This window comes from Haliotis rufescens, unplaced genomic scaffold (genome assembly GCF_023055435.1).
Source record: "Haliotis rufescens isolate VD_foot unplaced genomic scaffold, xgHalRufe1.0.p SCAF_2, whole genome shotgun sequence".
NCBI classification, from domain to species: domain Eukaryota; kingdom Metazoa; phylum Mollusca; class Gastropoda; order Lepetellida; family Haliotidae; genus Haliotis; species Haliotis rufescens.
Window position 1 is genome coordinate 7615502 of NW_025963890.1, and position 26894 is coordinate 7642395.

General features: G+C 39.9%; 1 protein-coding gene across 1 annotated transcript; it reads right to left on the bottom strand.

Annotated features, from left to right (window-relative positions):
- LOC124111101 (neurogenic locus notch homolog protein 1-like) lies at window positions 1-26298 on the bottom strand. Its single transcript, XM_046470683.2, has 17 exons — window positions 26113-26298; window positions 23983-24169; window positions 21990-22148; window positions 19938-20159; window positions 18769-18858; window positions 17863-18099; window positions 14448-14594; window positions 13838-13975; window positions 12915-13115; window positions 9826-11388; window positions 8216-8440; window positions 6636-6752; window positions 4458-4574; window positions 2825-2959; window positions 1242-1333; window positions 714-863; window positions 1-123 (listed from the first exon to the last, which is right to left on the bottom strand). The coding sequence occupies exons 2-16, from the start codon at window positions 24077-24079 to the stop codon at window positions 723-725; spliced, it is 3681 nt and encodes a 1226-aa protein (XP_046326639.2). The 5' UTR covers window positions 24080-24169; window positions 26113-26298; the 3' UTR covers window positions 1-123; window positions 714-722.
- Between the last annotated feature and the right edge of the window lie 596 nt (window positions 26299-26894).

Sequence of the window (26894 nt, forward strand, 5' to 3'; positions counted from 1 at the left end):
ATCCAGTAATGTACTGTAACCAAAAGTCTTGCAAAACCAGCATACTGATATCATGCTGATTGGCACCTTTAGACAGATCATTCTCTTCGGTAAGACACGTCAAAGTCATGGCATCAGCGTCACCTGAAACAAATAAACAAAAGAAACATACATAGATAATCACCTCTGGCATTTCAGCTTCAAACAATGTCACAACATCATACACATTTCACAGGTCCATTTGATGGAAAAACACACCACTGTTATCACTTACATATGCCAAACAAGTAATGGCTTCACAGTCTAAAATACATCTGTTCGGAGCGAATGATCTGTTGTTTACTCCTACGTATAAACATACAAGTTACAGAATGCATTTTGGGTCATCTCACAAAGATAAACTCAAACTATTTAATTCCTTAATAAAATATTTTAATGCTACTACTTGTGTATTTCTCAGGTGACTAGAAATGAACACAGCAAGGAACTAAGTTAGGCTTGGTTCTCAGGCAATGGCTTTGAAAAAATAGTGCAGGCGGGCGGTATTTTTTTAATTTTGTTTTCTGTGTTCAAACTAGAATGTAACCAAATTAATAGTTGTGTGCAATCAACTTGGGAAACGGTCTCAATACATAAATGTATTCCTTCCTACATTGGATAGAACTGTTTTTAAATATTGTAGCATTAAAACGAAATGTGCGGCGTACTTTATGATGATGCGGATCAATACTCACACCCATAAGTCACATCTGTCTGTCACATCTGTAGCCTGTAGTCCCGGGGTTGCAGGCACACTTGAACTCCCCGACTGTATTCTCAAGGCACATACCACCATTGCAAGTAGTTGGGCCACAACCTTCCACCTTCGTCCCACAGAGAGTGCCCTGGAAGTGGTGAAGTCCATGTGAAACAATTAGATAATCAGTATTGTGTCTAAACTTGCTAGATTACGACAACAATGCAAAGTATCAGCCATAAATATTAAAGTTGGCTTGATGGCTAATCAATCGAAAGAAATGCAAGTTATGTGACTTTAACCTTGGCAGGGCATGACTTTAAAAACAGAAAACTCAGGGGACATAACTCTTTACAGTTTTGTTTTGTGACTGACTTCTGCATTTAATTTCATGGTTCAAGTTTGAGGTGATGAGGTAAATTTACAACAAAACATTTGGACACTGTCACACAGAAATATAAGGTAAGTCTGGTTATGAGACACAAGAAAACAAAACAGCGTTCTAATGCTGCACTGACGTACTCACAGTGTATCCCTTCTTGCACTCACAGATTGGTTGTGTCCCCTTCTTCCAACACTCACCGCTATTCAGACAGGGGTTGGGGGAGCAGACGTCACCTGCAGAATACACACTGGGTTAGTTAGTGGGACAAGCTGAGGTCATCTGTGACACTTCAGCCATAGCAGACGTCACCTGCAGAATACACACTGGGTTAGTTAGTGGGACAAGCTGAGGACATCTGTGACACTACAGCCATAGCAGACGTCACCTGCAGAATACACACTGGGTTAGTTAGTGGGACAAGCTGAGGACATCTGTGACACTACAGCCATAGCAGACGTCACCTGCAGAATACACACTGGGTTAGTTAGTGGGACAAGCTGAGGACATCTGTGACACTTCAGCCATAGCAGACGTCACCTGCAGAATACACACTTGGTTAGTTCGTGGGGCAAGCTGAGGACATCTGTGACACTACAGCCATAGCAGACGTCACCTGCAGAATACGCACTGGGTTAGTTAGTGGGACAAGCTGAGGACATCTCTGACACTTCAGCCATAGCAGACGTCACCTGCAGAATACACACTTGGTTAGTTCGTGGGGCAAGCTGAGGACATCTGTGACACTACAGCCATAGCAGACGTCACCTGCAGAATACACACTGGGTTAGTTAGTGGGACAAGCTGAGGACATCTGTGACACTTCAGCCATAGCAGACGTCACCTGCAGAATACACACTGGGTTAGTTAGTGGGACAAGCTGAGGACATCTGTGACACTTCAGCCATAGCAGACGTCACCTGCAGAATACACACTGGGTTAGTTAGTGGGACAAGCTGAGGACATCTGTGACACTTCAGCCATAGCAGACATCACCTGCAGAATACACACTGGGTTAGTTAGTGGGACAAGCTGAGGACATCTGTGACACTTCAGCCATAGCAGACGTCACCTGCAGAATACACACTGGGTTAGTTAGTGGGACAAGCTGAGGACATCTGTGACACTTCAGCCATAGCAGACGTCACCTGCAGAATACACACTGGGTTAGTTACTGGTCGGCCATTAATCCATAGTCGGCAGCCATCTTGGCTATCTGACCCTTATTTTGTTTCATGTTATGACCAGCATGGGTACTGGGGACCTATTTGTGTAATACATCACCAAGACTCAACCATTTCTTCATTTGTATAAGGTGCTGGAGCAAGTGAATTTAGAATTTAGTGCCCACACAACCCTACTTTAATTCAGCAGTATTTTGAGAGAACTAAACCATTGTATTCAGCTACTATCAAGAGTTTCAATTAATGCAGGTCAAAAACATTCTCTATGTCAGTCCCCTTTGGCCATAATGGGTTTTATCAAAACTAACATGGTTGACCAATCCATTGACTCACAACTGTCCAAATGTCAAACTGCTTTATTCTTGCCAAATTTGTAATTAAAATGGACAGCACTGTAATTCACTGACACGTCATTCCTCACTTTAAAAAAATATCTTACATTTCTTTTTATTATCTTTTCTCTTTAGAACACCAAGCCTTCAATTTGGAATAAATAATTAGAAATAAAAAAAAAGGTGTTAACAGAGACGTTCTTCTCCTCACCAGCCAGCTGACAGAAGAGCCCCTCGTTGTTGGTGGGACACTGACAGAACACACCATACTCGTCTGTGTTACAGGAACCTCCGTTCCCACACGGTGACAGGTCACAGGTCACCACTCTCTCCGTACATGTTGTACCTGCCAGGTGTCAGAAGAAAACAAAATAATGATATACATGTATTCACAAATCAGCAACAAGAATATGTTTTACATTACTTACTTGTTTTCACCACAGAAATTGGCATTTTAAGAAAATGGATTCTTATCAATAGCTTCTATTTCCCAACATGTGACTAAAATTCACTTATGAGTGAATGGTATTTTATGCCATTAGTATATAAATATTGAACAATGGATGTATTGCAATTGTTTGCTGTACGACTGTACTATATCAACAGGAATCTAAAAATTATTTACAGTTGTATGAATAACAATTGATTGCCTCACTGGTCCAATAACAAATTAATTACGAGTGAAAAAAGTGACAAATTTCAAACCTGACATGTCTTGAATAGCAATACAAGGATTACGACAACTTACGGTAATATTTTGAGTTACTTCCCTTTGATTTAAGTAGTGACAGGGAGGAAAATGGCCGACTTTAACATTGTCGGCAATACTTTATTCATTTCTATTAAATCGATCATCAAGCCTTAAAGTTGTATTTTTACTATTGCAATAGTATTCATATTCTTGTTGCAGTACTATTGCAATATCAAAAATAGCCCTAATAGTAACCCCTATATGTGATAGTCAGCACTTCTGAATCTGTATCATGGCGACTTGTATAGTTGCTGGGCCTGGACAAGCCAGGGACCCACTAAATCAGATACCAGGCTACGCTCACACACAATCAGCCAGATTACAACTGAAAGATCCTTTCTTTATAACATGTGTATACTCCGTGGCAATTGGACCACAATCCATATATTATTTGCCTTGTATGACTAGTAGTAGCAGAAGGTGTTGGTGGATCTTTTCACAACAAACTTTGGCACTAGGGATTTTTCTACCCTGGAATCATCACACTGGGTCATTTCAATTGGAATCACTGACAATAACAAATAATTTACCACAGAGATGTGTCAGAAATTGGCTGGATCATTTAAGTTGTTTCCATCATGTCTCTACAAATATAGGGCTGGTCGGGTAGCCTAGTGGTTAAACCGTTCGCTCGTCACACCGAAGACCGGGTTCGATTCCCGTCATGGGTACAATGTGTGAAGCCCATTTCTGGTGTCCCCCACCATGACTTTGCTGGAATATTGCTAAAAGAGGCGTAAAACCATTCTCACTCACTCACTCTACAAATATGGGGGCACAGGTGGCTCAGTCGTCTAAGGCGTCTAAGGTGCAGAGTTGCGTCCCTCGGACACGCCAGAAATCTATGATTGTGGGTTCGAAACCTAGTTCACCCCAATTATGTTTCTAGGTTTGTCAGCACCATACCAGTGCTTGTGGGTTTCACTGAAGTGGTAAACGACTAAGAACTGTATCACTTCAGGCTTTCCTCCCACATTAAGCTGACACACTGGAATACTGTTAAAAACGGCGTTAAACCCAACTCACTCACTCACTCTACAAATATAACTTGTTACCAGGTGCAGCAACAAGCAAGGGAGCTCCCAGATCTTACCTGTGAAGGGTGGTCGGCAGGTACACTTGAACTTGTCATTCCCAGACGATGTACACTCCCCACTGTTTTTACATGGTGTACTGAGACACAAACTCAGGAGAGTTTCACAGGTGGAGCCTGCAGCCACAAGCGTACAATAATGATGAAATGTAATGTCAGGTAGACACTGAGATATAACAATCTTTTTGAAATTTATAAATACATCTTCATATTCATTCAGCATATTCATCTAACTCTCAAAGTAAAAAAGAAAGATACGGTAAACTACGTTTATAACAAACACGCTCATAACGAAATGACCGATATAACGAACTGATTTTCAATCCTGGCCATTTGCTGTATATTTGCTACATATATGCTTATAACGAAATTCATTATTACGAACTAAAATTAGTGGTCCCTTTGAGTTCGTTATAACCGTAGTTTAATGTATTATTTTTTACTCGGATTACTCATTTGATTGTTCTCTGAAGCCAGGAGCAAATGAACAGTGATGTCCACCAAAAAACAAGTGTTCACTGAATATTGTATGGTTCATGTTCATGATGAAAAAAGCTTTAACCATTTTTGATAATTTCTTAAACATTTGTAATCTTTACGTCATAACTATATACATACAAGTATTTGTCACAAAGTGACGAAATGTCCCCCGCCTGTATATACACCATAGTACCAAATATGAAGACAATCCAGCGATTAGTTCTTGAGATATTGCGGCAACACCGTTTTCCAACTCCAAAAACAGATTTGCCTGCTGTGACCTTGACAATGGGGTCAAGGTCACCTAAACCGACTGGTGTATGCGGTGTCTGTATATACACCATAGTTCCAAATATGAAGACAATCCAGCGATTAGTTCTTGAGATATCGCGGCAACACCGTTTTCTAACTCCAAAAGCAGATTTGCCTGCTGTGACCTTGAAAATGGGGTCAAGGTCACCAAAACCGACTGGTGTCTGCGGAGTCTGTATATACACCATAGTTCCAAATATGAAAACAATCCAGTGTTTAGTTCTTGAGATATCGCGGCAACACCGTTTTCAAACTCCAAAAGCAGATTTGCCTGCTGTGACCTTGAAAATGGGGTCAAGGTCACCAAAACCGACTGGTGTCTGCGGAGTCTGTATATACACCATAGTTTGAAATATGAAGACAATCCAGTGTTTAGTTCTTGAGATATCGCGGCAACACCGTTTTCCAACTCCAAAAACAGATTTGCCTGCTGTGACCTTGAAAATGGGGTCAAGGTCACCAAAACCGACTGGTGTCTGCGGAATTTGTATATACACCATAGTTCCAAATATGAAGACAATCCAGTGTTTAGTTCTTGAGATATCGCGGCAACATCGTTTTCCAACTCCAAAAGCAGATTTGCCTGCTGTGACCTTGAAAATGGGGTCAAGGTCACCAAAACCGACTGGTGTCTGCGGAATTTGTATATACACCATAGTTCCAAATATGAAGACAATCCAGTGTTTAGTTCTTGAGATATCGCGGCAACATCGTTTTCCAACTCCAAAAGCAGATTTGCCTGCTGTGACCTTGAAAATGGGGTCCAGGTCACCAAAACCGACTGGTGTCTGCGGAATTTGTATATACACCATAGTTCCAAATATGAAGACAATCCAGTGTTTAGTTCTTGAGATATCGCGGCAACACCGTTTTCAAACTCCAAAAGCAGATTTGCCTGCTGTGACCTTGAAAATGGGGTCAAGGTCACCAAAACCGACTGGTGTCTGCGGTGTCTGTATATACACCATAGTTCCAAATATGAAGACAATCCAGTGTTTAGTTCTTGAGATATCGCAGCAACACCGTTTTCCAACTCCAAAAGCAGATTTGCCTGCTGTGACCTTGAAAATGGGGTCAAGGTCACCAAAACCGACTGGTGTCTGCGGAATTTGTATATACACCATAGTTTGAAATATGAAGACAATCCAGTGTTTAGTTCTTGAGATATCGCGGCAACATCGTTTTCCAACTCCAAAAGCAGATTTGCCTGCTGTGACCTTGAAAATGGGGTCCAGGTCACCAAAACAGACTGGTGTCTGCGGAATTTGTATATACACCATAGTTTGAAATATGAAGACAATCCAGTGTTTAGTTCTTGAGATATCGGCAACAAACAGGTGGGACGTACGGACGGACGGTCGTGAATACTATAATGAGTTGTATTACCTGTGTGTGTCAGTGGACATTGACAGCTGAAGGTGGAGCCACCTACATTGACACATGTTGCCCCGTTCTTACATGGACGGACATCGCACGGCAGCAGAACTGTGTCACACACCTTCCCTGAAGACATAGAGAACAAATCATGACAAACTAAAACATGAAAATCAACAGTTGATATCCCTTGCTTTTTGAAAAAATACCAAATGATATGTCAGTTTTGTATAAAATTATTCTTATTTGAATACCTGGGATAAAAGTATACACAAATTCCTTTTCAATTGCCAATCACATTTTTTCTGTATATATTCACACACTTGGTGACAATAACTATGGTAACTGAATCTCAGCATGCTCAGTCAGGGGCCATAGTGCTGTGTTGAAGTACTTAATCCAACTGAATGGTGTTTGTTTGTCTTGTTTGTTTGTTGTTGAACGCTGCACTCAGCAAAGTAAATAATCGAATCTGGACCAGATAATCCAGTGAATGACATCATGAGCATTTATCTACGCATAAGGGATAAATGACATGCATCACCCAAGTCAGTGAGCCTGACCACCCGATCCCTTTAGTCACCTCTTACGACAAGCATAGTTGCCTCTTACAGTAAGCATGGGTTGCTGAAGACCTATTCTACCCCAGTTCTTTACCATGTTCACGGGTCACTGAATGGTGTATCTTGTATAACAGCGGTAAGGCATGAAGGCTCTGCTCCCATTCAGAATCTTGTGTACAGTTTTTAATCTCTTGGTAGAAATGTAGAAGTTGATGAAATACAATAATAACAAAACACACACAAATAGCAATTTCTTAGTTAATTGTCAGCGGTATTTCCTTGTTGGTTCCTTATTTCTTTGATTGATTAAGTAGTTCCAACCGACAACAAAATATTTCTGATATCCACCTGGCTTGCTTGTTCTAATGATTTGTAATTTACACCATGTACACTTCACAGACATTCAGAATTCATCAAATTGAACCCTTGCATCTCAGCAACCCATGCTTGTAGTAAGAGCCGACTAATGGGATCGGGTCAGGATTGTTGACTTGGTTGAATCATGTCATCATATCCAAATTACGTAGATTGATGCTCATGAGTTCACTGGATTGTCTGGCCCAGACTCAATTAAACAAAGACTGCCATCATATAGCTGGATTATTGCTGAGTGTGGTATTGGACAACAAACAACAAACAACAAACAACAAACAATAGTTATCATTGTTAATAATTCTAAGAAAACTACATCATTGCCACAAATCCGGTAGTTTGTCTGTCATTACCTAATCAAAATCTTCAAATTATCAACAGAAGTCCTCATACTGTGAACTATCCATAATCAGTTGTGCAAGTAATAGTATCTTGCAACCTGGGAAACTTCACTTCTTAAGCATGTTAAGTGTGGCATCAAATAGCAAATATACAAATGAATCAACAGAAGTCCTCTTACTGCGAACTATCCATAATCAGTTGTGCAAGTAATAGTATCTTGCAACCTGGGAAACTTCACTTTTTAAGTATGGCGTCAAACAGAAACAAACAAATAAATCAAATCTGTAATCATCTAAATCCTGGTAAGCAGCTCACCTGTGAACCCAGGTGTACAGAAACACACAAAGTCCGACCCATTGTCAATGCAGGTGGCGTTGTTCCTGCATGGCTGTGAGAAGCATGAGGGCTGAAGGGATTCACAGGTCTCCCCAGTATAGATTTCAGGACACTGACAGAAGAACTGGGTTCCGCGAGTCAGGCAGGTGCCGCCATTCTGACAGGGGGGTGTCAGGCAGGGATCCACCAGGTCACATCTCGGACCTAGTCAACAAGTGCTCAGTGTCAACAGGAACAAGGAGAGCTCATATACACAAACTTGTTTTAATTTTTTGTAATTCACACATCACAGACAATGTTAAAAATAATAACAATTCATATATCAAATATGTGTGGTTTGTTAACTGTTCTATGTCAACATGCCCAATTTATCTATGGTATCTTTGCAATATTTCTAATATGAGCATTTCTGATTAAATGCAATTTTTTTATACTTACCTGACGCTACACAGTGCTATAGGTGTAGTAGCATCAGGTAAGGTAAAACATGAGCATTTCTGATTTAATGCAATGTTTTCATACTTACCTGACACTACACCTATAGCACTGTGTCGCATCAGGTAAGGTAAAACATGAGCATTTCTGATTAAATACATTGTTTTCATACTTACCTGACGCTACACCTATAGCACTGAGTAGCATCAGGTAAGGTAAAACATGAATTTGCTAATTACCATGATTACAATAAACTAATGTTATCTCAAACTTTGTGATATAAATTTGAATGAAATGATGCCAATTTTGAAATTAACATGTTCAGATTATATTTTTCATTTTCAACATATAGACCCTTCTTAATAAGTTTCCATTTGATCAATACACTTAGCAAGAAGTACCTGATTGACAAACTGTTAGATCTTCCAAACAGCAAAAGTGAAGTCAGGGGAAGTTTATTATTTTCTATTACAAGACTGTAATTTCTACGAAACAATATTTTTATTATATATATTATGAACTTGTAAAATTTTGTACAAGAGGCATTATCAGCAGTGTTGCACAGATTTTAACATGTTTTAATAAAACAATGTAGACACGGTTACTGCAGATACGGAACACTAAATTTCAAGGCCCTTTCAAGGCTTTTTAAAGTTAGGTTATTAGCCTTAGTCTGTCAATATTGATTAAATCCAGCATACTATATATCTGATATATTAGTTGTCATACCTAAAAGCAGTTTGAACATTTTCCAACAAGATTTATTTTCACAACCAACAAATAAAATCTATGAAGTTTGTCATTAATTGAAATTCTTTTATAAACAAGTATATGTTATATTGTACATATACAAAGCTTTTCAAGCCATTTTGGTGATTTTCAAAGCTTTTCACAGCATTAGAAATTGGCACTACTAGTCCTGTAGTCCTTGCCAAACTGCCAAATACTCAAGGTATCATAAGGACCAGTAGAAATTTTCCATTTTTAAGGATTTTGCTATACGTTATCATTATAAGGACTAGTGGACAAAAAATTTTAGTTTCTACCGCAGTTTCAAGGTTGAAACTAAACATCAAGGCTTTTTAAGAGGGACCTTAAAATTCCAAGCCTTTTCAAGCCTGTAGGCACATTGGTAAAGATAGAACTCAACCTACCTGTAAATCCCCGAGTACAGTTACACTTGAGTCTGAGACCCTCAATACTGCACTGTCCATTGATACAGGTGGTAGAATCACAAACAGGTATAAGAGAATCACAGTTCCTCCCCGTGTAGCCCGGATTACAGGTACACACGTAGTCAGGGTTGCCGTCCACGCAGTTACCATTAGCACATGGCTTGTCTGCACAGGGGAGTCTGCTCTCACAGCTAGAGCCTGTATACTCAGGTCCACACTGACATGTGTAGCGAGATCCTTGGTTCAGGCAGATGCTGGAGTTAATGCAGGGCGAGCTCGCGCAGGGAACCGGAATCTCACAGTTCTTGCCTACGTGTGAGGACAAACAGCGGCATGTGTAATCCAGTCCTTCTATTTCACAGGTCCCGCCATTCAAGCAGGGGTTCTGTACACACGGCTCTAGTTTGGTCTCACAATTTCTGCCTGTAAAGGTGGATGAGCAGTTACAGCGGTAGATGTCTCCATTGTTGGAACATGTGCTGTTGTTGATGCAGGGGCTCGAACCACATGGATTGGCTATCTCGCATCTCGGTCCGCCGTAGACATTGGAGCATCCACAGGAGTAAGAAGAACCAAAGTTTGTACACACACCATTATTGAGGCATGGTGTGCTCAAACAGGGGTCGTGTGTTTCACAATTCTGGCCGGTGAAGCCAGGAAGACAGGTGCATCTGTAAGAATTGTTGACGTTTTCACACTGCCCAGAGTTTCTGCATGGGGAGTTGTTACAAGCTAGAGTTGTATCGCAGTTGATGCCGGTGAGCCCAGGTGAACAGAAACAGCGATATGAAGAAATATTGACACTGACACACGTGGATCCAACGCTGCAGGGATTGCTGAGACAAGGGAGACCACTCTCACATCTTGAACCTGTATGGGTCGGAGGGCACTGGCAGCGAAATGAGGAACCCTCTTCTGTGCAAGTACCACTGTTGAAACAAGGCGAGCTGTTGCAGTTTAAGTAAGTTTCACACCTGACACCAGTATATGTAGCAGGGCAGGTGCAGACAAATCCTGCTGCAAGATTCGAACAGGTCCCACCATTCTGGCATGGGGTACCCCCACAGGGTAATACACTATCACACTGCTGTCCTGTCAACCCTGGCGGACAGACACACCTGTATTCTGTCAGTGAAACATCTTCGCAGGAGGCATTGTTCCTGCAAGGATTTGCAAGACAAGGGAGGGCACTCTCACAGTTCAAACCAGAATAACCTGATGGACATCGACAAATTTCTCCCTGTGTGGTTACAACACATGTGCCATTGTTTTGGCATGATTTTGTAATGCAGTTTCCAGTATTCTCACAGTTGTCTCCCGAGATTCCATTCGAGCAATTGCACTGATAGGTGTTCCCCGTGGTCTGACATTTTCCGTTGTTGAGACATGGCTGGCTAGCACAGGGTATCAGTGTCTCGCAGTTGCGTCCCGTGAAGACGAGAGGACATGTGCAGACGTAGTTCTCTTCTATCAGAGTGCACAGACCTCCATTCTGACAGGGCTTGTTCTCACATTCATTCATACGCCTTTCACATTGAGTACCTGTATAAGAAAAAGGATGAGTTTCAGAAGCTAGTACCATAGGTGGGAGACGGCAAGTTAAAAAGTCGCTTTTTCTATTTTTTTAATATATAAAGTCAAACTCAAAATATGGAGGAACAAAACAAGTTTTTGTAAATTCATCTCTGGTCTGCAGTTATTAATCTGATAATACACGTTTGCATACCATTGTATATAGCTGAAATATTACCGACTATACCTATAATTGGGAAGCAAATAGGCCAGTTTTGGCAAGTATGGACCTTAAATATGGACCACTGCTATATTGTGAAAGATTTCTTTCATTTGGGCCTGATTTATAACAATATAGTCCAAAAGCAATCTGTTTCTAAGTCTTTGAACCGATAATCAAAATAATAAAGACATAAGAAACTAAAATCAAGTTGGTGACAAGTGCACCTAAAGGGAGATAACTCTTCAATCGCAACTACCTACAGGCAAATGTGACATCATCATTAAAAGCCAAATTTGGTTACAAATGTCAAATCTTTTGAATCCCAAGCATACACTTATTACCAGTGTATTCCGATTTCAAGATTTCAAGACGTTTATTGTATTCAAGGCCATATGATCGATATTACATGTAAATACATAAATGTAACATACATAAGGTTACATGTTACCTCAATTTAACTTGGAATATACAAATGCAACAATGGAGTCTACCTGGTGCAGCTTATACAGTGCTAATTGGCTCAGGCTGCCAATAGCGGCTCTCGCTTCACAGATCTCATGTGCATCTTTGATCATTCAGGTTAGTTGTGTTGGGGTAGGTTAAACTATATCCTTAGCCCTTGGATTCCCTTTCTGATCCAGCACCCCTTTAGCTTTACAATCATAAGGCTTAGTTACCCCTTTCCCTTTCAAGATTCTAAGGGATAGATGTGAGGTAGGGTATGGGTTACCTGTGCTTTTAAACTAACTAATCCAATATAATTTGATGAAAACTGTAAAACAGATTTGGGATCCGTGGAGAAAATGGCTACTGAGCATACACCAAAGGTAAACAATCATCTGCAGGTGGTAAGGTAGGATATATTTAACTAACAAATCACTAAACCTATCTCCAAAGGGCAGTTGAATATGACATGATTGTCATCTTCAAGAGCATTACAATCTATACAAAATGCATCAGCATCACATGAAGTGCATATTCCTCTGTGATCAATTTGTATTCCAAATGATCAGCATACTGCAGATTTAAGTAAGGCTTTTATCTGTAATGGAACACTTATTTGAGTTGAATAAGACTTACATTTCAAGAGAAACTTAAAAGAGCCACAGAGTTGAAGAACTGTTTTACTGGTAACTAAACAAGGCCCATCTTGTGATGAACAATCTTCAACTGTTAGTTTAATAACATTTAAAAAAGCCTTAAGATCACCCAACGTCTTGCAGATCAATACTGTGTCATATATTCTTAAATCTCCTAGCTATATGGCTGAAATAATGGCGATGCGACGTTAAATTTTAACTCACTCACTCATAATCTGCAATCTCTAAATTACCTGTAAATCCATTAGTGCAGTAGCACTGGTAGGAGCCAAGGGGCAACCTGTCACCACACGACTGTTTCCCCTTACTGCAGCAGTACGCGTTGTTCTTACACAGGTTAGGTTCACAGGGGTCGATGATTGTTTCACAGTTACCTCCCTTGTACCCAGTCTGACACTCACACTTGTACCCGTTGACACCGTCCCTACATGTACCTGTCAATATACCACATGTACCAGTCAATATACCACATGTACCTGTCAATATACCACATGTACCTGTTAATATACCGCATGCAATCACATAAACACACACAGTTATCTCCCTTGTATCCAGACCTACTCCACTTTTATGCTTGTACCTGTTGACACAACCTCTAGAAGGAAACAAATCTGTCAATCAGTTTAACTAGTCCAAATGCAGTAAATTTAAGGGTCTAAATAATGAGAAACAACGCTTCTGTATGTATTTGTGCTAGGGTATTTCCTGGCATTTCCCAAGAAATGTGGAAGTAGTCCGTCAGTGTTTACGTCATTTCAAGAATACAGTCTTGTGAATAACGTTTGAACTTCAAAATGTGTTTATTCACACGCTTATGGACTTCAGTTTCGCGGTCATGTGACCAGCCTCTCATCCAATCGAAAAACTGTATATCATGTAAACTTCACATTGAAAAATTACCATTATTTAAATGACAATAGGATAAAGGTGCTCTCTGACAATTACAGATTTCTTCCCTTGAGTTCTGATAATGGCCATAGAGCTCTTTATCTTTCGTTTATCAACGAAACAATTTACATCACACATACCGTACATAATTCCTACGCCAAAAAGTCCTTTACACAAAAACACAGAGAAATTTTTCAGAAATTTTGGCTTAGTGTAGGAATTATTCAACAGTATCCCAGAGCTTCTATAGATGTATACAGAGACTTGCCATGCTGTCCACAAGTGTTGTTGTCACAGTCGTTGATGTTGTTTTCACATCGGGATCCACTTAACCCAGGGAAACACACGCATACCTGGCTGCCTACTTGGAGAGGGTAACATATCCCAAAATTCTCACAGGGGTCACCTACAAACAAAAAATAAAACTACAACCACTACAATGTGAGGTGAATGTTGAGCTGTGTAAGAAAACCAACTGTACAGTTCTAAAACTGTTCATTTGCATTGGCCAAAAGCATTACAGCTACAAGTTCTCAGAAAATGGCATCAAAACTTGGGCAGGTGGACCAATTCTTCATGACTGCAATCTCTGTCCAAATCGAAAAAAACCAAACTCTTCATGTCAAGTACCTAAATATGTACTTAATTTTATATTCTGGTATATCACGGACCTATATTATCGTTATGTTGGTCCATGGTTATATCAAATGATCTGCTGGGCTATCAAACTCAACTTGTGTTTACATATTAAGAACTGTATAGAAACGAAAACAAGAAAGCCTTTTACAAGTTAGAATAAGGCAGGCATTTAAAGTTGATCAATAATAAGACAGCCAGTTTTATCAACCATGGCCTGTTACATGATAGTGACAGATTACCTTGAGGACATAGTTGTGGACGTTCACAGTTCTGCCCAGCCTTGTCTGGTGGACACCGGCATGTGTAGGAGGCGACACCATCCACACAAGTCCCCGACCCACATGGCTTGGCTGCACAGTCATCAATGTTCACACCACAGTTGGAGCCTGTGAGTAGTGATGGTAATTATTACAATAGTTGGAGCCTTTGGGTGGTGATGGTAATTATTACAATAGTTGGAGCCTGTGTGTAGTGATGGTAATTATTACAATAGTTGGAGCCTGTGAGTAGTGATGGTAATTATTACAAGTGTTGGAGCCTGTGAGTAGTGATGGTAATTATTACAAAAGTTGGAGCCTGTGAGTAGTGATGGTAATTATTACAATAGTTGGAGCCTGTGAGTAGTGATGGTAATTATTACAATAGTTGGAGCCTGTGAGTAGTGATGGTAATTATTACAACAGTTGGAGCCTGTGAGTAGTGATGGTAATTATTACAATAGTTGGTGCCTGTGAGAGGTGATGGCAATTATTACAATAGTTGGAGCATGTGAGTAGTGATGGTAATTATTACAAAAGTTGGAGCCTGTGAGTAGTAATGGTAATTATTACAAAAGTTGGAGCCTGTGAGTAGTGATGGTAATTATTACAATAGTTGGAGCCTGTGAGTAGTGATGGTAATTATTACAATAGTTGGAGCCTGTGAGTAGTGATGGTAATTATTACAACAGTTGGAGCCTGTGAGTAGTGATGGTAATTATTACAATAGTTGGTGCCTGTGAGAGGTGATGGCAATTATTACAATAGTTGGAGCCTGTGAGTAGTGATGGTAATTATTACAAAAGTTGGAGCCTGTGAGTAGTAATGGTAATTATTACAATAGTTGGAGCCTGTGAGTAGTGATGGTAATTATTACAATAGTTGGAGCCTGTGAGTAGTGATGGTAATTATTACAACAGTTGGAGCCTGTGAGTAGTGATGGTAATTATTACAAAAATTGGAGCCTGTGAGTAGTGATGGTAATTATTACAAAAGTTGGAGCCTGTGAGTAGTGATGGTAATTATTACAACAGTTGGAGCCTGTGAGTCGTGATGGTAATTATTACAAAAATTGGAGCCTGTGAGTAGTGATGGTAATTATTACAAAAGTTGGAGCCTGTGAGTAGTGATGGTAATTATTACAACAGTTGGAGCCTGTGAGTAGTGATGGTAATTATTACAATAGTAGGAGCCTGTGAGTAGTGATGGTAATTATTACAACAGTTGGAGCCTGTGAGTCGTGATGGTAATTTTTACAAAAATTGGAGCCTGTGAGTAGTGATGGTAATTATTACAAAAGTTGGAGCCTGTGAGTAGTGATGGTAATTATTACAACAGTTGGAGCCTGTGAGTAGTGATGGTAATTATTACAATAGTTGGAGCCTGTGAGTAGTGATGGTAATTGTTACAATAGTTGGAGCCTGTGTGTAGTGATGGTAGTTATTACAATAGTTGGAGCCTTTGTGTAATGATGGTAGTTATTACAATAGTTGGAGCCTGTGAGTAGTGATGGGAATTGTTACAATAGTTGGAGCCTGTGAGTAGTGAGGGTAATCATTACAAAAGTTGGAGCCTGTGAGGGTAATTATTACAAATGTTGGAGCCTGTGAGGGTAATTATTACAAATGTTGGAGCCTGTGATGGTAATTATTACAACAGTTGGAGCCTGTGAGTACTGATAGTAATTGTAACAATAGTTGGAGCCTGTGTGTAGTGATGGTAGTTATTACAACAGTTGGAGCCTGTGAGTACTGATAGTAATTGTAACAATAGTTGGAGCCTGTGTGTAGTGATGGTAGTTATTACAACAGTTGGAGCCTGTGAGTAGTGATGGTAATTATTACAAAAGTTTGAGCCTGTGAGGGTAATTATTACAAAAGTTGTTGCCTGTGAGGGTTATCATTACAAAAGTTGGAGCCTGTGAGGGTAATTATTACAAACGTTGGAGCCTGTGGGGGTAATTATTACACTAGTTTGAGCCTGTGAGGGTAATTATTACAAATGTTGGAGCCTGTGAGTAGTGATGGTAAATATTACAAAAGTTTGAGCCTGTGAGGGTAATTATTACAAAAGTTGTTGCCTGTGAGGGTTATCATTACAAAAGTTGGAGCCTGTGAGGGTAATTATTACAAACGTTGGAGCCTGTGGGGGTAATTATTACACTAGTTGGAGCCTGGGAGGGTAATTATTACAAAATTTGGGGCCTGTGATGGTAGTTATTACAACAGTTGGAGCCTGTGAGTAGTGATGGTAATTATTACAATAGTTGGAGCCTGTGAGTAGTGATGGCAAATATTACAAAAGTTTGAGCCTGGGAGTAGTGATGGTAGTTATTACAAAAGTTTGAGCCTGTGAGGGTAATCATTACAAAAGTTTGAGCCTGTGAGGGTAATCATTACAAAAGTTGGAGCCTGTGATGGTAATCATTACAAAAGTTGGAGCCTGTGAGGGTAATTATTACAAAAGTTGGAGCCTGTGAGGATAATTATTACAAAAGTTGGAGCATGTGAGGGTAATTATTACAAACGTTGGAGCCTGTGGGGGTAATTATTACAATAGTTGGAGCCTGGGAGGGTAATTATTACAAAATTTGGGGCGTGCCAGGGTAATTATTACAAAAGTTGGAGCCTGTGAGTAGTGAGGGTAATTATTACAATAGCTGGAGCCTGTGAGTAGTGATGGTAATTATTACAGAAGTTGGAGCCTGTGAGTAGTGAGGGTAATTATTACAATAGCTGGAGCCTGTGAGTAGTGATGGTAATTATTACAGAAGTTGGAGCCTGTGAGTAGTGAGGGTAATTATTATAATAGCTGGAGCCTGTGAGTAGTGATGGTAATTATTACAGAAGTTGGAGTCTGTGAGTAGTGAGGGTAATTATTACAATAGCTGGAGCCTGTGAGTAGTGATGGTAATTATTACAGAAGTTGGAGCCTGATAGTAGTGAGGGTAATTGTTACAACAGTTGGAGCCTGTGAGTAGTGATGGTAATTGTTGCAATAGTTTGAGCCTGTGAGGGTAATTATTACAATAGTTTCACTACATTCAACAGATGTCTGCTGCAATACTGTCCAAGTACTCTGCCTCAAAGAGAGGCGTTGAACACACATAAATAATTCTACTAACTACTTTATTAGCCTTTATTCCCAATGTTTCAAGAAAATTGCTGGAACAATCCCAGACAAAACAGTATCCTCCTGTCTACTGGGTGGAAGGACTGATTTGGGTTTGGTAGGGCCGGGTGTGATGTCGGAGGTGAGTGTCACGGCATACATACGTAGGAGGCCACATTCATGGATGCAAAGGGTAACCATAGCAACTCCCTTCATTCTGACTAGGCTTACATGGGTCACCTATATATGCAGGAGGACACAGTTTTATCAAGGTGGGAGAACCCACCATTGTATCCAGCAGGACAGGCACAGAGATAGCCATTGACCCTGTCAGTACAAGAGCCTCCATTCCTACATGGCCGTGCTGCACACTCGTCGATGTCCTCCTCACACTGCCGGCCAGAGTAGCCTGCCGCACACCCACACGTGAAATTGTTGCCCGACACCTGGCACACTCCCTTGTTGAGGCAGGGGAAGGACGTACAGGGGTTCTCAGCAGTACTGCAGTTCCGCCCACTGTAACCTGGAGGGAAACAAAATATCAAATAGGAAATGCCCATCAAATTAGCTTTAAATATTTGCAACTTTGCAATCCCAGACACATATCAAAATGAGAAATGAAAAAGCCAAGATAGAGGAATTCGACGTAATAAGCGCCCCGCTCTAATAAGCGCCCATGGCGATATTTGCTAATGTATTGGCTACTGAACTATCCCAATTAGCATCCCTTCCGATTGATCAATGTACACAATACTTATTTAAAATACGCATATAAACATTTAAGGCTGTCAGCATAAACCACAAAATTTATCTTCCAACCCTGGTTTATTTTCACCAAAATAATATTCTAATAAGAGTCCCCTATTTCTAATTTTGAGAGCGCCCTGGGAACTTATTACGTCGAATACGGTACTTTAAATTTTAATAAAAACAAATTTTTTGGTACCTTGCATTTCAGCTCCTTAGAACATATTTGAATAATCATGTTGAATTATCTGGCAGGGAGGTTTTGAGATAAACATGTTATTTGACAAGATAATACAAATATCCTCTATATAACCAGACTGCAGGTATTATATATCTGTAGTTACTAGTAGACACCTAACGAGTTTGAAGTAACTGAGAAAATTGCAAGGAGAGCATTATTGGCAGAGACAAACATACTAACAGTAATAGCAGCAGAAACACCCACCTGGAATGCAGTTGCAGTGGTACTGACCCCCTCTCAGTGCAGTGCATACACCCGCCATGCATGGGTTAATATTACAGATGGTAGGGTCAACTGTAAACACAGGCAAAACAGGTAGTGTGTAAAAAGCAACATCACACTAAATACTCTAAGAATGCAAGTTTGTGATCATAAAGACAAGAGTTCCTCTACATGTGCTCATTCTACTATATCCAAGTTTCTTTAGGTTGAAAACAAAATATTATCTCTCACTCATAATTTTAATACCTGTCAACTTAACCATTCAGTAATACCAGGTTCCACCAGATCTACTACCTGCTTAAAGTTCCATCTATACTGATAAATTGAAGCAAATCACTATTTTTAGAGATTAACAAGTGTATAGTCGACGAAGTCATCTATATCCCCCGCCATTTTAACACGTTATGGTCCCAAACCAGGTAACTGACCCAACATTTCTCTTAGGCCATGTCAAAATAGCTGCAATGGAAATTCTAAAATAAACATTTATAAAACTCCTTAATATCAAATGGCACCAGTTCAGTATGTGTCTGGTAAACATGCAAAGTTTTGTAAGAAATTATTTCACGTTTTTTGAGTTACGCTCCGGAAACGAACAGCACCCTCATAGAACCTAAGTCCAACTTGTTGCCATGGAAACGTAAAACATAAAAATTTATAAAACTCCTAAATAGCAAAAGGCACCAGTTCAGTATGTGTCTGGTAAACATGCAAAGTTTTGCAAGAAATTATTTAACGTTTTTTTAGTTACGCTCCGGAAACGAACAGCACCCTTACAGAACCTAAGTCCAACTTGTTGCCATGGAACCGTAAAAAATAAAATTAATAAAATTCCTAAATAGCAAAAGGCACCAGTTCAGCATGAGTCTGATAGACATGCAAAGTTTCGTAGAGAAATATTTAACGGTTTCTGACTTATGCTCCAGAAACGATTTCGGGACGCACACACACACGGACAGAACCCATTTCTATATCCCCCGCCAACTTCGTTGGGGCGGGGGATAATTACTTCTTGACACAGTTAGTTAACTGTGCATTCTTATCATGAAAATTCCTTTAAAAATCAACAATAGTACTGAACCAAACATGAAATATATGAAATATCCACCCTCGTTTGCACACCTGATTAGTTTTGCATTACCCACACTTACCTGGTGTGACTGTGGTGCTGATGGGTGGCAGGACAGGTGTGGGTGTGGTGGGGGGCGGAGCAGGTGTGGTGGTGGCGGGCGGGCGTGTGGTGGTGTTGCAGGTCACACCATACCAGCCCGGGGGACACACACATATGTAGTAGGCTACACTGATGTTAGGACTTAACGGGTATCCATAGCAGCTTCCTCCATTCTGACACGGCTGTGCCTCACATGGGTCACCTACAGGAACAGATACATTCATGGGGTTTTCTCATCACAAAGTCAGAGCTCCAGATAACTCTTTGAGCAATTGAGTTTTTACTTTAGGGTTTCTATTTTAATTGGGTTATTACTGTTTTCATTTGGTAACCAGGTAACAATATTTTTTCCCTCATCAATTCATCACTCTTTTGGGTTTTCCCTAAATTAGTAAACATTTTAAGATTTAAAATAAAAGGAAATAATGTTTTAGATGTTTATATAGATGGTTTAAGTATATAGGCTAGAATCAGAAAGTAAATTATCTCGTAATTGAGTTTCGGAAATTAGCTCCTTTGTATGCATGCTGAAAAAGCTTCATTGGGTATCAATGCGAGCTGTTTTTATACATTTGAGTTTTTTTTATTTAATGCATGCGTTTCTGTCCGCAAGTTAATTGAAAGTAATTGAGTTTTGAATATTGGGGGAAGAGGGGGGGAGGGTATTATTTTACGTGAATACACTGCTTATCTGTAGCTCTGCAAAGTATGTTATGTTTAGTAATAGTTTTAAGGGGTTCAAGTCTGAGGACATGTGGTAGGCTTTCCAAAAGTTTACTGATGTCATATTATTGCAAGTGCTTAGAAGCCATAAGTCTATAACAGACTGGGACTTCAATAGTGAGGGAGTGACTATGGTTTTACGAGGCTTTTAGCAATATTCCAGCAATATCACGGCAAGGGACACCAGAAATTGGCTTCAAAGATTGTACCCATGTGGGGAATTGAACCCGGGTCTAAGGCATGACGAATGAATGCCTTAACCAGCGCCCCTTGGGAGTTTTTACTTTAGGGTTTCTATTTTAATTGGGTTATTACTGTTTTCATTTGGTAACCAGGTAACCAATATTTTTTCCCTCATCAATTCATCACTCTTTTGGGTTTTCCCTAAATTAGTAAACATTTTAAGATTTAAAAAAAAGGAAATAATGTTTTAGATGTATATATAGATGTTTTAAGTATATAGGCTAGAATCAGAAAGTAAATTATCTCGTAATTGAGTTTCGGAAATTAGCTCCTTTGTATGCATGCTGAAAAAGCTTCATTGGGTATCAACACATGATCAATGCGAGCTGTTTTTATACATTTTAGCAATATTCCAGCAATATCACGGCAAGGGACACCAGAAATTGGCTTCAAAGATTGTACCCATGTGGGGAATTGAACCCGGGTCTAAGGCATGACGAATGAATGCCTTAACCAGCGCCCCTTGGGACTTCAGTACTATATTGAAGTAATCAACCATTGAGGCTCTGAACTGTGAATGTATGACACAGTTGAACCAATCAACTCAACTCGAAAGGTTGCACCGGAATCACGCACGCACGAATATGGAGTTAGCATTGGGCGTCTCAACGTGCGTGATTCCCGTGCAACCTTTCGAGTTGAGTTGATTGGTTCAACTGTGTCATATGGCCCTGTGACGCGGGGGTAGCATTATGCAGATGGCTCTTACAATGAATGCTCATCACACCCGTGACGAACAGGTCTGGTTGTTGATGAAATATCGTGATAGCTAAATAGACAGATTTTTTATTCATGCACCGATTGTCTTTAAATGTAATATCCAGTTATGTATGACTGTTTAATAATCTCATACCAACTTTGACTGGAGTAGGTCCAATAGTTTCTCAGATATTGTAGTGTCGGTACCTTAAATTACCTTCCAGACTATACACAAAGACATGTTCAAGGAGTGCTGGCATAACACTGACATCATCCACATTGATATGATAACACACATGAACATTAAACCAGCAGATATTAGTGAACAGCACAATATTGAAATTGTTAAAATGTCTCCGACACCTACCATTGTGACAAGTTGCATTTGTCTCATCTTCTCCATTGGGACATTCCGGTGTTCCGTCACACACCCATTTTTCCAGGATACAGCTGCTAGGCATCACCGGGTCCCCACAGAACATCAGGAACACATAGGGGACCAGATCGGGACAGTTCTCTACATAGGCTACAAGAGAAATAATCCTAGCATAACTTCTATTTCAGCATGTTTTTAGCATGTTTAGACACAGATGTCACTGATATATCTATCATTCCTAAACATGTCAAAATCATTGGCCTACTGTTTTTCAAACAAATGAAGATGATGCATTGATACCATATTCATCATGATAAGTGCCACGAGGGCTGGGATGGGTACTCGGGTACTCGGGTCAGGTGGATCCTGAGAAGGACCCGGGTACCCACAGGACTACCCGGACCCATGGTTAGTCACGTGATATATTGTTTAATGACAAAACTCACTATAGCTCAGTGGTTACACTACAAGTTGCTGATGTTCGCATTTCTTTCTGATGATGCACACATTCCTTTTGACTTGTTTATGTTTGAGTAAAGATAAAGCTTCAGTCAACTTCAGTGTACGTATGATCAGATCGTTTGATACATGTATCTAAATAGTTTTTGCCAGGGCTGCGGTTAAACAATTCCCATTTTGTTCCCTCATCTTGAGACCTACAGTGGGTACTAGAGGTGAGCTGATTCACATGCAATGCGATTCAATTCAATTATTGATATTACATGTCCGATTCAATTCGATTCGATTGATTCAGGATTTGACTACTTCAGTTGGTATCACTTGTTTTATAATAAGGTTTTTCAACATTTGAGTATTAATAACTTTGAATAAAAGAATGGTGCATTAAAAAAATATTGAATATGTATTCGGGGATCGATTAATTGTCCCACCTCTAGTGGGTACCCGGGTAGGGTTGGGGAATAGCGAGTTAGGTACCAGGGTAGTAAATTTGCACTCGTCCCAGCCCTATGTGCCACGAATGCATATAAAAGCTATACACCATACAAGAAAGCAGGGAGATTGAGTGGTAGAAAACAAACCTTAATTGAAGCACTGAAAACTAAAACCGGTTCAGTCATAGATACTCGGCAAATTATATACCCCTTCTACAATGCTCTTTTCTGAAATAAAATCTGAAACATAGACTGGTAGAGATTGGTCTGTAGCATATTCTGTTGGCTACTACTACCACCTTCAAGTGTTGCGCAACATTTCTTCATGATGAATTGATATCATACCACAATTCACCATTAACCTGTGATATAAGATTCATATTATAAGTTGTCGGCAATTCATGAGGTGGGATACTGTCTGATGTGCTCTCTGTATTGCTGCGACAGACACAGGGTACACAGCCACACAGAGGGTACATCAAACAATATTCATCCAAGTCACATATACATATATATGCGGCAAATTTGGTTTGTTCTCTTGAGTGAGTGAGTGAGTGAGTTGGGTTTAGCACTGCTTTTAACAGTATTCCAGTTATATCACTGCGTGTCAGCTTAATGTGGGAGGAAAGCCCGAAGAGATGCAGGTCTCAGCCGTTTACCACTTCGGTGAAACCCACGAGCACGGGTATGGTGCTGACAAGCCTAGAAACATAATCGGGGCGAACCAGGATTCGAACCCACAATCATAGGTTTCTGGCATGCCCAAGGGACGCAACTCTGCATAGCGAATCGTGGCACCTTAGACAACTGGGCCACCATGCCCCCCTTGTTCTCTTAAAAAATTATTTAATTGTTCATGTCTCAATTTAACATGTTGTAGTTATCCACCATCTCCCCATACATATAAAGCGGCCATAAATTCTCCAAGTCCCGTGATGGGATTCGATCCACGAACCTTCTGAGCAGAGGTCGAACGCCTTGTCTACATAACCAAAGAGGTTAACCCTGTCAAGCAAGGTAAGGATGTCATCTATGGGACGACTCCACGCCCTGCTACACAAACATCACAGCTTGTCCCAGTGTCAACTCACGTTTTGGTTTTGAATCCTGTGACTGGACATCCTGAAAGTAAACTGACAGGAGAAAGAGGATGAAGATGACAAAATTCACTTTCTTCCTCTTCCCCATCTTAGATCATGTGGATGAAAGTTGGTTTTAGTGTCGGGGGTTTGCAGCATCCAGCTTGAGTCGCTGTATCATCAATCTTTGACATCTTATCTGAAATATTCAATTTGCATCACATTTACAAAAACATGATCCCTTTTGCCTTCACATATTGAAAGATCCAAATTAAAATGTCACAAATAACCATGAAAACCTGACAACTGTCATATACTTTAATGAAAACTGTTCATTCTAAACTGTTTCGACAGTTCAAGAGTCTGGATCGAAAGCACCTGTTGTACCTTATACCAAGCAGCATTTATTTGATTTGTAGAGGGGTGGAGCTGGGTGGTGGTGGGAATATTTGGAGAACAATATATTTTTTTCCCAGCTGTGTCCAACAAACTATAGATTTACTGAGCACCATGAAACAGTCTATTCATTTTCACTATTAACACAAAACATTTGGTTAATATATAAACAAAACAAATATATTTTTTATAAACTCAGATATGCAATGTATGAGGTGAGGCTTTAGCAGTAGAGATCGTTCCCCCATTCCCGCTCCCCTCCAATCCCTAGACATCAAATGAATGCTCCCTTGTAACGTTTATCCAATTTGAATGATTTAACATAGCATTGCAAACAATATCACATGACCACATACATACAGGGTCATGAGCTTAAAACAAGAGGTGAAGAAGAAATAATGCCATACACAGAGCTTCAGATAAGCAGCGTACTTGTGTAAAATATCCCAAAAAATATTCAAAACCCAATTACTTTCAGATGACTTGTATACAGAAACACATGCCTTAAATGAAAAACTTGAACGTATGAAAACAGCTTGCGTAAATACCCAATGAAGCTTTTTTAGCATGCATTCAAAGGAGCTAATTTCCGAAACACAATTATGAGCTAATTTATTTTCTGAGTCAAGCCTATATATTTAGAACAGTTTAAACATCTAAAACATTATTTAATTTTTTTTAATCTTAAAATGTTCGCTTGTTTGGGGAAATACTGACCCCCATCATATCGCTGGAACAAATATTACAGAGAGACATGTTTAAAAAACGAACAGTTACTTTCTTGTTTTATTTCTGTAGTCATATTTTTTAAAATGTTTCATCCGTCAAAGTTGGGGGGGGGGGGGGGGGGGGGGCCATTGTGGTTTGTGGCTCGTGACCATTGAATCTGTAAACCTAACAATTACCAAAAATGCTTAAAACTATTATCACGATATTGTCCATCTAATTCTTAATTCACAGTAGATCTTGGTACATAATTAACAATGACTTTTTCGTGTTTTAAACGTGTGAACACAGTGTGGTACAGGTCTGTGCTGCAATGAATAGCCCGTAAAGACCCATGCTTGCTGTAAAAGGCGACTAACATGATCGGGTGGTCAGGCTCTCTGACTTGGTTGAAGCGTGTCATGGTGATCCCAATTGCGTGGATCGATATTCATGATGTAAATAACTGGATTGTCTAGTCCAGACTCGATTATTCACAGACCGCCGTCATGTAGCTGGAATATTGCTGAGTGCGCCGTAAAACAACAAACCAAACCAAAAAGCAATGAATAGTTTTAAGAAAAAAACATCACTTAAAATAGATCTGCATTGTGTCAAACTAAACAATAAAGTACACTATCGTCTTCATGTTGATCATGTTGACTCCACCCCAAACTCCTACAAGTCAGAAATATATCAAGGACTATTTTGAGTTGCACACTGATAGCAATTCCCAAGTGTAATTCTAAAAGTATCTAATACAGCAGAGATAATACCTATACAACAGTAAAACCAGGTCAAACCCTTATCCCCACTGAATATGGTCACTAAATAAGAGCATGAAGCGAGCTGGTTCTCACATCGGCAGTGATTACATGCAGAATTCTTCCAGTGTGACCCAGCAGTCAGGTACGGTGATTCATGACAAACGTCCACAACATATCCATTGGGTGTATTTCCATAACAATAGATGAAACTCACGGGAACTCTGGCGAGCTTTACCCCATGTACACATTAGCAATAACTGACAGGATATCTTACCTAACGTTGTAGAAAATATCTAAATGATTGTGACAACGTGTAGATTTTCAGTAGAACGTATCCATTACTGTTTCTGGTTCATTCCGACATGAAACGCTATTGATCCCCTCCTCTTTTGAGTGCGTGTATTGAAAGAGTGCACATACATAGCCGGCCACCTGTTGCTTCTATGAATACAAACTCTTCCTTGACAGGAGGACCAAAAAATCAAAACAGAAAAGCTAAAACACTGCATAAGATAAAAACGAACTACTTCGGAACTAGACGAAAAATGGACATGTTCGTTTAGTTAAACAAATCGACAGGACATTTCAAAATAGTTTTTTTTAAATATGTTATTAGATGCAGAAAATTGCACAATCTGCTCAAAAAAGTCTTTCTTCATAAAACCGGATGCTGATACCGGACTGCGTGTGAAAATTAAATACGGTTATTTTGTTCTGACGTTGTCTGAAATAGCAAATGCCAATGATCTTTAGTGAGTTACTGAATTGCGAACCCGCAGTATATAGGTGTGACAACCAAACAGTTTTCGAAATATTGTGTCCTTTAGATGAAAAAGCCAACGCCAACGGGCTGGCTCGGCTTGTTCGAAATCAAACCCTTATTATGTATGGGGGGGGGGGGGGGGGGAGGTTATTCTCCTCGCAGTGTTTAATATTTATGTATCGTTTATTGCTTATACGAGATACATAGAATACTAAACTCGTTCCCGTTGAATACCAATTTTATTAAACGAGTGGATAGTTCTTGTATCTGACGAGCGAAAGCATGGGTTGCTG

Excerpts from the sequence above, each read along its gene's own strand:
- LOC124111101 (XM_046470683.2), bottom strand. The coding sequence starts at position 24,079 with ATGGGGAAGAGGAAGAAAGTGAATTTTGTCATCTTCATCCTCTTTCTC. Across the intron at positions 8,441-9,825 it reads CTGTACTCGGGGATTTACAG|GTCCGAGATGTGACCTGGTG; the intron begins GTAGGTTGAGTT and ends CTTGTTGACTAG. Across the intron at positions 864-1,241 it reads AGTGCAAGAAGGGATACACT|GGCACTCTCTGTGGGACGAA; the intron begins GTGAGTACGTCA and ends CACCACTTCCAG.